This window comes from Halichoerus grypus, chromosome 10, assembly GCF_964656455.1.
Source record: "Halichoerus grypus chromosome 10, mHalGry1.hap1.1, whole genome shotgun sequence".
NCBI classification, from domain to species: Eukaryota; Metazoa; Chordata; class Mammalia; order Carnivora; family Phocidae; genus Halichoerus; species Halichoerus grypus.
In genome coordinates, this window is record NC_135721.1 from 21,199,098 (window position 1) to 21,212,662 (window position 13,565).

The 13,565-nt window shown below is 59.9% G+C and overlaps 1 protein-coding gene across 3 annotated transcripts; it reads left to right on the forward strand.

Annotated features, from left to right (window-relative positions):
- Positions 1-76: 76 nt before the first annotated feature.
- Positions 77-13,361, forward strand: EMILIN1 (elastin microfibril interfacer 1). Of its 3 annotated transcripts, none has more exons than XM_078056088.1 (9): positions 77-214; positions 3,756-6,203; positions 7,142-7,267; positions 7,737-7,957; positions 9,071-10,987; positions 11,361-11,477; positions 11,903-11,920; positions 12,081-12,218; positions 12,587-13,361. In XM_078056088.1, the coding sequence occupies exons 2-9, from the start codon at positions 6,034-6,036 to the stop codon at positions 12,922-12,924; spliced, it is 3,045 nt and encodes a 1,014-aa protein (XP_077912214.1). In that variant the 5' UTR covers positions 77-214; positions 3,756-6,033; the 3' UTR covers positions 12,925-13,361. The 3 variants fall into 3 exon arrangements, with proteins under 3 accessions (XP_077912214.1, XP_035946061.2, XP_077912215.1); XM_036090168.2 differs by lacking the exon at positions 77-214 and adding an exon at positions 261-3,557; XM_078056089.1 differs by lacking the exon at positions 77-214 and having other exon boundaries at positions 6,102-6,203; positions 7,065-7,267; positions 12,587-13,360.
- Positions 13,362-13,565: the final 204 nt, after the last annotated feature.

Genomic DNA, 13,565 nt, shown 5'->3' on the forward strand with positions numbered 1-13,565 from the left:
GCCGTCTCGCCTGCTCCCCGCGCGCATCGCAAGGGGCGGGGTCTCGGGCGGGGCTGCGGAGGGACGGCCCGCCGTAGGGGGCGGGCGAGCCGCGGACGCGCGCCTAGGGCCGGCGGGAGGCAGCTGGCCGCAGCTGGCGCGGCGGGGGACCCAGCTGACCCGTGGCCGCCTCCCCGGAGCCCAGCGGCGGGCGAGGGTGCGGCGGCGTGGCGGGGTGAGAGGCTCGGCCCGACCCCTAGACTCCGACCCCCCCCTTCCTGCCCTGGCCCCCCGCGCTGCTGCCCACCCTCCGCTTCCCGGCTCGGCCCAGCCAGGTGCTTCCTTTGGGCCCTGCCCTCAGGGTCCCCTCCCTGGCCCCGGCAGCAGAGAGGGGGGTGAGAGGCGGTGCAGAATGGGGAGAGAGCTGGGGTGGCCGGGTGCTCCTCTCCTCGGCGCCTGCCTTTTTGCCTCACAGCCGCCAAGTGGAAGGATCCTGCCTCTGATCTGACCGGTGCCTCCCTAACTCGGGCTCGCTCCCTCCACCCCACCCCCGGAGGTGGGCGTCAGAAATAGGGCGGACCCTCCCGGAATCAAAACCCAAACCGTGGGACTTGAGCCAAGTGGGAAATCACCCCCCGGATGTGAGGGAGGGGGTCGGGGGGAAGGGCTGGGACGAGCAAGAGGGGTTGTGGGTCCTGAGCAGAGTGGATCACTGAGGAGAAAGAAGACTGTGGATAGATGTCTGAGGGTCTCTGGTGAGGGGAGAGGCACTGGAGCTCTACAGCCCTCTGCCCCAGGGAGATCCTGCTCCCCCCTCACTGCTTGCTTTCCCTCAGCTTCACCATAAAAGGGAACGGCACAGAGCCAGGCTGGGGCCGGGGGCTGGGCTGTTGCTCTGGAGCTGTCAGGGGTAATGGAAGCCAGTTGCTTTGCGGTAGAGGGGGCCAGGGCTCAGGGGATGCCTCTGCTTCTCTGAGCCAAGGAAAACTACAGGAGTTGCTGTGGGACTGCAACAGCTGGGGCAGGGGACCATCTTGCTGCCCGTGTGCGCCATGAGCCAGGGGTGCACTAGCTCGGAGCTGGCTTCCCTGGCCTGGGACCATGGGTTTGTCCTCCATGCTCCAGCCCAGTGACTCCTAAGCTCAGTCTCTGCCTTTAGCAGTCTGTAATTCCCCTGGCCTCCCCCATTTCACCCCCCAGCCTCCACCCAGTATTTCCCAGAAGTTTCCTATTTAGAATCTCAAGCCCATGTTCCCTCCACATAATAGTGAAACCCCAGGCGTGTACTTCCTCATGTGTCCCTCAGAGAGTGGTGTGTTCCCAGCTCTGCTCTGGGAGAATGAGGGTCTAGGTCTTAAAGGATTACACACATTATGCTTTGTGGCTCTGGGAAATTTGAAGCAGATCCAAGTCCAACCAGACACTTAGATCTACTGTTAAGACAGAACTAGACCCTGGAAAGCCGACTTTCTAGACTGCAAATGACATGGGGGAAGGCCTTGGAAGTGCTTCAGATTTCCAAGGCAGTCCTGAAACAACTGACCATAGACTTTCAGAGCTAAAGGGGGCCTTCAAGATCATTTTACAAAGAAGGAAACTGAGGCCCAGAAGGTAATTGATTTGACCAGGATTCTACAAATGGTTTGAAACTGTCACCTGAACCGCTTTCCTCTATTCTATCCTCCATGTCCGACTATGGACTCGACAGGTTATCCTAGGGTCAGGGACAAGAGGAAAAGGATTTTAGAACCATCCAGAAATATCCTTCACCTCCCAGAACGTGCTGTGCCTAGGTCAGCGGCTCTTTATCAGCCTTGACTAGGTCATTTGGCCTACTGCCTGGAGGAACTGAAATTAAAAATGGTCCCCAGAACTAAACTAGACTCAGCTAAGAACTAACAAAGCCTGAGAAAAGCTTGGGTGGAAAAAGTATGTGGGAAGTGAGACAGGCGAAGCCTCACCCTTGGGGGAATTGGAGGAAGGAGAGAATTTGGGGGAGGGGCATATGTGGAACTTAATCTCTGCAATTAGTGTGACATTTTCAAGGAGAAGACATGAGTTTAGGATTAGGCTGAGGAGTGAAAAGGCAACAAGAGCTGGGAAAGGGGCCTGGGCCCTGAGTCCAGAGAGGTTGGCTCTTAAAGTAGTATACCTGTGGGAAGGGATGGAAGGAAAAGGAAAATATGCATTTGAGCAGGAGTGGACAGAGTCCCCACACGATTGAATTCCCATCTACGTTCGCATAAACCAAGGCCCAATTCCTATTATTCTCCATTTTTTCCTCCCAATATTCGGTCCTCCGACAGAGGGCATTAGACATGAAGTGCTCCTTACCACAGGTGCCCCCAGCGATCCCAGCCTCTGCACATGAGCTCCTTGCTCAGCCACTGATGGTTGACCGCATGTGTTAGTCGCCCGGTATAGCCAAGATTTCCCATTGGCACTAGACCCTTGACAGTCCCCTATCTTGGAAAGGTTATAAAATAGATGTTGTCCTAGTGCCCCCAAGGACTTAACCATTTTTGATCTCAGGAATTCTCTTGCCAGTTGCTTTGGAAATGTGTGGCTACTCGCCAATACCACCACCACCCCCGGGGCATGTTCTCTAATCTTCGTCTCCATCATGGCCCGCTTGCCCAATACCTCAGGCCTCCCCAGTGAACCCCGAGTCACTGATTTATTTCAGGTATCACAAACATTCACGTCAGCCCTCAGGTCTTGGCTCCTAATTACAAGACTGAATGAAATGCAACCTACTGCAACGGTATTTTATTTTATATATTTATTTTTTCTGAAGACTCCATCCATTTATCTGAGAGAGAGAATGGGAGACAGCACGAGAGGGGAAGGGTCAGAGGGAGAAGCAGACCCCCCGCGGAGCAGGGAGCCCGACGTGGGACCCGATCCCGGGACTCCAGGATCATGACCTGAGCCGAAGGCAGTCGCTCAACCAACTGAGCCACCCAGGCGCCCTGCAACTGTATTTTAAAGCCAACGTTTTTGGCTTGACACACTTAAAATACAACAGAGTTTTAAACTTAAGGGAGGCACCCATTTAAACTTAAGGAATGAGTGACAACCAGGCAGTGACAAGATGGCTGGGATGACTTTTCAGGTTGTCAGAGGCCCCCTGAAGGGAGAGAGGGGGGCAAGAACTGAGAAAGAAAACTGCAGCAGCCAGGGAAACCTGAAGTGGGTTAGCTTCCTGCCAGGGCCAGGGCCAGGGCCTAGAACTGATGCAGAGGCCAGGGACAACGCTGCAACCTTCCACTGACAGCAGCTCTCAGATCAGGATCTCCTGGGACTTTCCTTCAAGTCCTCCCGTGTGCCAATCCCCACACTCCTACGGGGCAGCCACAAATTTCCATTTCTGTGGATTCCAGCATTCACTTTCACCGTCCTTTCTTTTTGCCAACATTTCTCCCAGCCACCAAGATCACACACGGGGCCAGAGGACCTCAGAGGCAGATCACACAGAGTCACATTGAAGATTTGGTGGCATCCTTTCTCATGGCTTCCAACTATTGCCCTAGACATGGTTCCCAGAAGCAAGACCCACATCTCTGACCGTCTCCTGGGTACTTACTGCCACCCAGCTATGTCACTCTCACCTGAAACTCAGTATGTCCAGACTAAGGTCGTCTTTCTTCCAAAGCTGTTCCTCGTCTCGACTTCCCCATCCTGGCTCCAACCCCAGAATCTTCTGTGATGCCTCCCTTCCTCTGGCCCCTCATTACTCGGGCAGTCCCCAAGCAACCACAGCCTTCTCTTTCCAGGCTGCATCACTCTGCAGTGTAGAATGTCGAAGGCACCTCAGACAGTAGCCAACAGACCTCCAGCGGAGTCGTGGCATTGGTTTCCCGGTGATAACACAACGTAAAGGAGGAGGTGGAACCAGCGTCCTTGTGGCCTAAAACCCTGCCCGTTGCTCTTGCCCGCCATGTCTTCTTTCTGAAGGCCTATCGAGCTCCCACTCAAAAACTTGTAATCCAAGCTCTTAACCAGTCCTCTGGGCCCCTCCCCGATTTTTCCACAATCGACTTCTCTGACTTTGTGTCCCGCTTCTTCCTGACACAAATAAGAGCCCTTACTAAGCATTTACCATGTGCCAGGCACTATTCTAAATGCTTTACGTGTATTAACTTAATCCTCACAAACTTAGGAAGGAGGGTGCTGTCATGATTCCCATGTTGAGGAATGAGGAAACTGAGGCAGGCCTCTTTCCCCAGTCTGCAGTCTCTCCCCTCCCCCATCTCTGTGCTTCACTTTTTTTCCCCAACACTGTTCAGCCTCTCTCTCTCTTCCAACGGCTCTCTGACTCCCCCGAGCATCCAGCTGTCTTTCCCCTCCTCTTACTCAGAACACATCATCCACTTGTCTGGCCCCCTTGGCACGCTGTCTGTCCTGCTTTGTGTTGGTTGTTTCGGTGCCTGTGTGCCATTCCCCGGCGGTCCCAGGTGCTCCTTCCAGAGTGTCACACGGGCCTTTGCTCCCTGGGCGCCTCCACAGTGCCTACACGCAGCACGCTCACCTCCCTTCTGTCTGGTACTTCTGCTTCGCTCTTGCAAGCCCGGACCCCACCACACAGGAACACCTGGGCCTGAGCACCGTGTTGAGGCCAGATGATGAAGGGGGGCCCAGCTGACAGATTCGGACTCCTCTCAAGAGGAGCTTTCGGGTCAGGCTGGTGGTTGAGTGTGACTGAGTTCCTTGCCGGCTACAGAGGCCCTCAGGCTCGCCTCCAGGCTGGGGAAGGACTTCCTTTGGGCTCCATAGATGTAGATACCACTCGGTTGGCCTCGCTCCTTCAACTCCCCCACTTATGGCCTGACCTTCACCAAGACAAGCCTGAGATCCATATTCATTTGGTTTTTTTGAGAATGAGTCTTTCTACTCTTGTCCGTGTCCTCTCCATGCCTGACAGAAGCCTCTGCCCTCATTTCCAGATTCCTTTCTTCCTCTTCTAGCTTCTCTGAATTTCCTGCCTGCGTCAGTGGAGTCCTCTTCCTCCTCCTCCCTGGCCCAGTAGCCCTCTCTCCTCTCCTCCTTCTTTGTCCCAAGTCACTGACCTAGGTGCGTAGATTCTAATCAGAGCCCTGCTCTTGGCTTGCCCGGACAGGTTACTTTCCAGCTCTGGGCCTCGTTGTTCACATCTGTAAAAGGAGGCAGCTGGACTAAGTAGTGAGTGATGTCCTGCTGGAGCCCTACAAGTTCATTTTCCCTTTTACAGTCCTCCCCTCCTCCTCTCCCCTCCTGGCTCCCCTCTCGGGTCTTCTCTCTCCGGGGAGGCTTGCCCTAGCCCCCGGGGAGCTGTGGCCCCAGCTCCTGGTCCCTGTCTAGGCGAGCAGCCCTGGGCCTCCTCCCCAGCCCTGGCCCCGGCTCCACTCCATGTGGCCCGTCTGAGAGGCTGGCCCCAAGCCTGGCGGCAACTCCACATTTCTCTGTTTTTCCTTTTTTTTCCCTCTCTTTCCCGGAGTTAACAAGAAGCAGATGTGGCGCACGATGGTTGGAGAGGTGGGGGGAGGAAGGGGGAGGCTGGACCGCCAGCCAGACAGGGGGGGAAGGGAGTGAGCAAGAGAGGGAGGCGGGAGGCCAGGGCCCGCCCCACAGCCACTCTTGTGCCTCTCCACAGCCACAGGGGCAAAGCCCTGTCACCTCCAGGATCCGGTCATTGGGGAAAACAGATAGGGAGACCAGAGGAGGGCCAGCTGCGGCGAGGGGGTGGAGGCCCAGGAAGCAGCATCTGAGAGGGGCAGGGACCAGGCACAGGAGGCCAGGGGGCACAGAGAACAAACTCCCCTCAGAAGTGGAGAATAGCAGAGCGGAAGGAACCGAGGGAGGGACGGACAGGAGCCTGAGGAGGAAAGAGGAGGGGGAGAGGGGTCAGGCCAGGCGGCCAAGAAGGAGGCGTGTGGCTGGGGGCTGCCGCAGGAAGCTGGGGACAGGACCCGGCCAGTGCTGTCCCTTGGAGCAGCGGCATCCCCTACTCCAGACAGAGGCGCCAGCGGTCAGGCCGGGATGTGCCTCTGAGGGCCACCGCGGAGCGCCCCCACCATGGCCCCCGGCACCCTCTGGAGCTGCTACCTCTGCTGCTTGCTGACCACAGCCGTGGGGGCAGCTAGCTACCCTCCCCGCGGTTATAGCCTCTACACGGGGGCCGGGGGGGCCCTCAGCCCTGGGGAACCCCAGGCCCAGAGCGCCCCCCGGCCTGCCAGCCGCCACAGGTAAGAGTCTGGGTCCCAGCCCAAGGCTGGACGTGGGTGGGAGGGTGGGTCAGAAGGTGGGTATCCTGGCCCCCGCCTTGGCTACCCTCCCCGGGGCTGAATGCCCTAATGCGGGGAAGAGGGGGAGAGGAAGCCCAGCCATCAGGTGGCTCCGCACGAGCCCACCTTCCTGCGGAGCATTTCTAGGGCCCCCTAAATAGATAGGTCCCCCTCTAACCTCAGGGGGACCTGTAGTTAGGTGCCTAGGGAACCGACCCTGAGGGGCCTGGGCCAGGCCTTCCTGCACGCTGCCGGCTGCGTACCCGCCTGGTGTCCTCCGGCAGACCTTTATCCCTTCCTTGGGCTTCATGGGCCCATCCAGTGACCTGTGATTCTTTCTTGACACCGCTCCTGCTCTGTTCCTTTGGGCTCTCCAGCCGGACACAGATCAAAGGCCAGCTTGAATGGGGCCAAGAGTGTACAACGTAAGCCCCAAAGGGGGCAGGGCTCATCAATGGCTTATTCTCTACTTAACCCTGAGTTGGACCCCTGCCTGCCCCGTCCTCTCTCCTGAGGGGTGGGTGGAAGCCAGCGTCCAGGGGATCACCAGAGGGACCCAGCCAGCTGGCTCAGACAGGCCACGCCAAGCTGGGGATTGACACAGAAAGGGACATGAATGAATGTGTGAATTCAGAGGATCCCCAGGACCCCCCAGCCTTGAGGACTGACTTCTTGTAGTTACGGTTTTCCATTCTGTGCCTCCTCTCGCGGTTTTGAAAAGTCCTTACCAACTCCCACTGCTCAGGAAGGCGTGGGGGCAGCTGCCAAAGCCCTGGCTCCCACTGGTCCCCGGGGGCCCTTCATCTTTTAACCCTCCCTCAGCCCCTCTGGTAGCCCCTGGGTCCTCCTCTGGGGCTTGTGTCTCTGGCCCTTGGGCCCAGGTGGGGTTGTGCCTACAGGAACTGGTGTGCCTATGTGGTGACCCGGACAGTGAGCTGTGTCCTTGAGGATGGCGTGGAGACCTTCGTCAAGCCTGACTACCAGCCCTGTGGCTGGGGCCAGCCCCAGTGTCCCCGCAGCATCATGTGAGCTCCAGTGCTGGGGAATGGGTACTTGGTGGGGGCTGGGCTAGGGCAGAAGGAGGGTAGCCAACTCAGGGAATTTGTGCAAAGCAGGTAGCCAGGGGCAGGACCAGGGCCTTCAGTCAGAGCCACTTTGAGACGACACCGAGGCAACAGTTTGGGGCAGATACTGAGGGCAAAGTTACCCGGACCACCCCGCCAGCTCCCAGACGCCTTCTCTGCGCTGAGTCAGGCTCAAAATGAGGAGTTCGAGGTTCCAGCAGAAGACAGGGGGAGGAAGAACAGGGATTTGGCCCTTGGCCAGCAAGCTGACAGCTGTCAACTGAGCACGGCCACATGCCGGACAGTATGGGGGACTCAGCCTGAGGGACAGGCCTTGTCCACCACCAGCAGCTGCCCATCTCTGAGGACGTGACTCAGGGTCGCTGCCAGTACAGGGAGGAGTAAAGAGGCCTCCCTCTGCGTCTCCCAGGTACCGCAGCTTCCTCCGCCCTCGCTACCGAGTGGCCTACAAGACTGTGACGGATATGGAGTGGAGGTGCTGTCAGGGATATGGGGGCGATGACTGCGCTGAGGGTCCCGCCCCGCCGCTGGGTCCTGCACCTGCCACGCCACGGCCCCGGCCCCGGCCCGCCCGCCCCAACCTCTCTGGCTCCAGTGCAGGAAGCCACCTGAGTGGACTAGGTGGGGAAGGTGAGTATGGGAGCCACTGGGGAGAGAAGTGGGAGCTGGTGCTGGCTGGAAAATGTGGGGCCAGGCTGCCGAGGGAAGAGCTCCATGCTCCAAGTCAGAAGAAGGGGACAGAAGGGAGTAAGTGAGACCCCTGAGATTCTCTGCCTGTGCGTGCACTGTGTGTGTAGTGTATGTGTGTGTAGTGTGTGTGTGTGTGTGTGTGTGTGTGTGAGTCAGAGAGAAACTGAGAATGAGATCAAGAGAGAAAGAAGGCAGAGAAAGAGAATGTGCTCACGCACGCCCACATGTGGCCGAGATACTTCCCAGTTGGGAACGGCTGCGGGAGGAAGGGGGAATTCCTTCGAGAAGCTTGGTCACCAAGGGGATAGACCGTTCAGACTACAAGTCCTAGAATGCACCGCACCCGACTACAGGTCCCAGGCCCCTCGGTGGCCTCTGGAGACTGCAGGTCCCAGAATGCAGCAGTCCCCGTGGCCTTCTGGAGTGTGCGTGCGCGCTGGGCACTGTGGACGTGCTGTGTTTGCCTGCCAGGGAGATAGTCATGCTGTAATGATGGAAACAGGAACTTCTGGCTGACTCTCCCACCTTCCAGCCAGAGCCCCCGCAGGCTTCCCGTGGAACCTCGTCTGTCCCTGGGGTGTTATGGAGAGACGTTGCTCGGAATAGCCACTGTTGTGGGGGCCGCAGTGCCTCCCCACATTCCCATTTCACAGATGAGGAAGCAATTTCTGAAAGACACTCTGGACAGTAGACTTGGTGGTCAGATGGATGAGCTGGGTTTGAAACTTGGCTCTGCCGCTTGTTAAACTTGTAATCCAGGGCCCAGTTCCTTAATCTCCTCCAGTTCTCTTTCTCACGGTCTACCAAATGGGAAAAGCTGCCGTGTCTGTCCAATGGAGTCTGTTGTAAGGGGGGAAAAGCCATGGTACGGTTTTGGCCTAGAGGCATTCAGTGAATGGAGTTTCCTTCCACCTTTTCTGGCCCAAAGTACCCAGCTAAGGAGTGGCCGAATCAGCGAGGACCTCGTGCTGGAGCTGGGGAGAGCAGGGCCTGGCAGGTCGGCACTGAGCCCTGAGGCCCGGCCCGTGCCTGATGCCTTCCCCTCTCTGCCAGGTCCTGGGGACTCAGAGAAGGTGCAGCAGCTGGAGGAGCAGGTGCAGAGCCTGACAAAGGAGCTGCAGGGCCTCCGAGGTGTCCTGCAGGGACTGAGTGGGCGCCTGGCCGAAGACGTCCAGAGGGCTGTGGAGACGGCCTTTAACGGGAGGCAGCAGCCCGCAGATGCGGCGGCCCGCCCCGGCGTGCACGAAACCCTCAGTGAGATCCAGCAGCAGCTGCAGCTCCTGGACAACCGCGTCTCCACCCACGACCAGGAGCTGGGCCATCTCAACAACCATCACAGCGGCGGCGGCGGCGGCGGGGCCCTGGACCCCACCCCGGCCCCTCCAGGCCCCAGTGAGGAGCTGCTGCGGGAGCTGGAGCGGCGGCTGCAGGAATCCTGCTCGGTGTGCCTGGCGGGGCTCGATGGCTTCCGCCGGCAGCAGCAGGAGGACAGAGAGCGGCTGCGGGCCCTGGAGAAGCTACTGGCCTCCGTGGAAGAGCGGCAGCGGCAGGTCCCCGGGCAGGCCGTGGGCCGCAGGCCCCTTCAGGAGTGCTGCCCTCCCGAGCTGGGCCGGCGACTGGCCGAGCTGGAGCGGAGGCTGGATGTCGTGGCCGGCTCGGTGACAGTGCTGAGCGGGCGGCGAGGCACCGAGCTGGGAGGAGCGGCGGGGCAGGGGGGCCACCCCCCAGGCTACACCAGCTTAGCGTCCCGCCTTTCTCGCCTGGAGGACCAATTCAACTCCACTCTGGGTCCCTCAGAACAGGAGGAGGGCTGGCCTGGGCGGCCTGGGGGCCTGGGCCACTGGCTGCCTGCTGTCCGGGGCCGACTAGAAAAGCTGGAGGGACTGTTGGCCAACGTGAGCGGGGTCCTGGGTGGGCGTCTGGATCTGCTGGAAGAGCAGGCGGCAGGGGCCGTGCAGGCGTGCGGGCAGCTCTGCTCTGGGGCCCCTGGGGAGCAGGACTCCCAGGTCAGCGAGATCCTCAGTGCCTTGGAGCGCAGGGTGCTAGACAGCGAGGGGCAGCTGCGTCTGGTGGGCTCAGGCTTGCACAAGGTGGGAGCAGCCGGGGAGGCCCAGCAGGCTGCACTGGAGGAACTGCAAGGGGTCGTGGGCCAGCTCCAGGGTCGCGTGGACGCGCAGGACGAGACAATTGCAGAGTTTGCACTGCAGCTGAATGTCACGGCCGCACGGCTGGGCCAGCTGGAGGGACTACTGCAGGCCCGTGGGGATGAGGGCTGTGGGGCCTGTGGCGGTGTCCAAGAGGAGCTGGGCCGCCTTCGGGATGGTGTGGAGCGCTGCTCCTGCCCCCTGCTGCCCCCACGGGGCCCTGCAGCTGGCCCAGGTGTTGGGGGACCAAGCCGAGGGCCTCTGGATGGCTTCAGTGTGTTTGGGGGGAGCTCAGGCTCAGCCCTCCAGGCCCTGCAAGGAGAGCTCTCGGAGGTTATTCTCACCTTCAGCTCTCTCAACGACTCACTGCATGAGCTCCAGACCACTGTGGAAGGCCAGGGTGCTGATCTGGCTGACCTAGGAGCCACCAAGGACCGCATTATCTCAGAAATTAACAGGCTGCAGCAGGAGGCCACAGAGCATGCCACGGAGAGTGAGGAGCGCTTCCGAGGCCTCGAAGAGGGACAGGCACAGGCCGGCCAGTGCCCCAGCCTAGAGGGGCGACTGGGCCGCCTCGAAGGAGTCTGTGAGCGGTTGGACACGGTGGCCGGGGGACTGCAGGGCCTGCGCGAGGGCCTTTCCAGACACGTGGCTGGGCTCTGGGCTGGGCTACGGGAAACCAACAGCACCAGCCAGACACAGGCAGCCTTGCTAGAGAAGCTGCTGGGGGGGCAGGCAGGCCTGGGCAGGCGGCTCGGTGTCCTTAACAGCTCCGTGCTGCTCCTGGAGGACCAGCTTCACCAGCTCAGTCTGAAGGACCTCACTGGTGAGGGGGCAAGAGGAAGCATGCAGTGGGAGGTGGGGGGACCCCTTTCAGGTCCTTTCTTTCTCCTTCCTTCCTCCACAACAGCCAGTCTTAAGCTTATATACTTTCTCCTTGCTCTGCCCAGCATGAATTACAGACCCACCACTGTCCTGGGGGTTGGTTTGTCCACAAGAGATGACCCAAGCTCCCAGCTCCCCACTCTCCCCTGGCAGCTCAGACAGGCCGGTGGGTAGGGGTGGGGTGCTGCTCTGACAGCCAGGTATCCAGCATGGGCAGCAAGGAGCCCCACCAACCTGCCCATGGAGCCACGACGTTCCTTGTCCTTTGGAAACTCCTTTTATGGCTTTCCCTCAATTTAATTTTGTCACTGTAGGGCCCGCAGGTGAGGCTGGGCCCCCAGGGCCTCCTGGGATACAGGGACCACCAGGCCCTGCTGGACCTCCGGGACTTCCAGGCAAGGATGGACAAACGGGGCCCGTGGGGCCACCAGGTATGTGAGCTGAGATTTCTACCGCAGCCAGGGCTCCCCACACCTCTAGCAGCCTGAGGCTTGACATGCATTCCATTCTGAACTTGACAGAGAAGGGAGGAAAGGGGCAAGGAGTTGGGGGGGTGGGGAGTCCTACATGGCTGACAGTGACTAGGAGCTGGGACAGTCACTATATGGGCTAGTTGGATATGGTGGCCTTAGTACTGTATTGAAGACTAAGGCTGAGCTCACAGGGCTATGAAGTGTGTGAAAGGCTGAGGGCTAGTTGAACTGGATGGACCCTACTCTTCCTTTTCTTGATACCCCCATTCCTGCTTTGGAGTCTATGTGACACCTAGCACATTGAGAGAGACTCAGCAGATGTTTGCTGAGTGACTTAGTGAGAGCTGCCCCACTTCTCACTCCTCCCTCCCCTCTTCCCACAGGTCCCCAGGGAGAGCAGGGTAAGTTCCTCTCATTCGGTGCTGGAGGGAGGGGAACTGAACTAGGGGTTGGAGGATGGAAGGCCTCAGGCAGCCCTGGAGGGAGAGACCCAGGAGGGGAAGGGGGCCAGGCAGTTCTGCACTGAGCATGCACTCTGACCCCCACCTTACCCCTACCCAGGAGTGGAGGGGGCACCAGCAGCCCCTGTGCCCCGGGTGGCCTTTTCAGCTGCCCTGAGTTTGCCACGGTCCGAACCAGGCACAGTGCCCTTCGACAGAGTCCTGCTCAATGATGGGGGCTACTATGATCCAGAGACTGGTAAGCCTGGAAGCAGTGGGGCAGGCCTGGGAGGCTGTGCAGTGATATGTTCTAATTCTTGCCCCCTCGGGCAAGGGGAATCTTTTCATGCTCTGGTTTGGGGAGACCCCTATTTCCTTCATTTATTCATTCTCACCACAGTTTGGGCTAAGGGTGGGGGGAAGGAGCGCTTCTTTCTGGGAGGCCTGGGGCTGCTGTAATGAACAAAACACCCAATTCCCTGGCCTGGTGGAACTTACATCCTAGTGGAAGACAGGTGACAAGACCCAGCAGGTCTCTCCTTAGTCCAGGAGTTCTGGGCGGGCTCCCCAACACCTCCCTGGCCCGTGGCACCTGTCTCCCCTCCTGACTGCCATCCTTGTCCCCAGGCGTGTTCACAGCGCCCCTGGCCGGGCGCTACTTGCTGAGCGCGGTGCTGACTGGGCACCGGCACGAGAAAGTGGAGGCCGTGCTGTCCCGCTCCAACCTGGGCGTGGCCCGCATAGACTCTGGTGGCTATGAGCCTGAGGGCCTGGAGAATAAGCCAGTCGCCGAGAGCCAGCCCAGCCCCGGCGCCCTGGGCGTCTTCAGCCTCATCCTGCCTCTGCAGACTGGAGACACGGTCTGCGTCGACCTGGTCATGGGGCAGCTGGCGCACTCGGAGGAGCCGCTCACCATCTTCAGCGGGGCCCTGCTCTATGGGGACCTGGAGCTAGAACAGGTGTAGACAGGGGGCTGGGCCCGACCAGCCCGAAGTGTCTACGCCGGCCAAAGAGCCAGCGGGGGTGACGGGGCTCCCCGGGCTCCCCGCCTGGGACGGGGCTCCGTCCTGGCACTGCAGCCTTAGGCGAGCCGCCGTCCCGTACCCTCTGTGGCACAGGCGCCCAGAGCACTCCTCTCCATGGCCTGAGCGCGCCGGCTCGGGGACTCTGGGGTCCCCTCGTCCAGACTTTTGGCCTGCTCGCCGTTCCCTGCAGGGCCCAGACTGCGGAGGAGCCAATCCTCGCACCCTCGCAGCTCCTCCAGCGGGTCTGTAGGCCGATGCAGGGCTCTCCCGAGGGGCTCCGGCCCCCACCGCCATACTAAACTATTCAGGAATAAAGACACTTGGTTTTTCTAAAAAAGAAAACAAAACAAAAGAAACTGTCTGCTCCAGTATGTGTTCAAGGGTAGAGAGAAGTACAGAGGGGCCGGGGGGAGGAGGGAGCCCTGGGCTCCCTATCCTGGTCGCCCCCACCTCCCCGCTCGGTGGCTCTGCGCGCACTTGCCGTGCACCCGCCTGCGGAGAGAGAGGCAGGCTGCTTTGGGCCGCGGCCCGGCGCTCCTCCCCCGAATAGCTGTTCCGCCGGCGCCCGCCAGGGGGCCCTG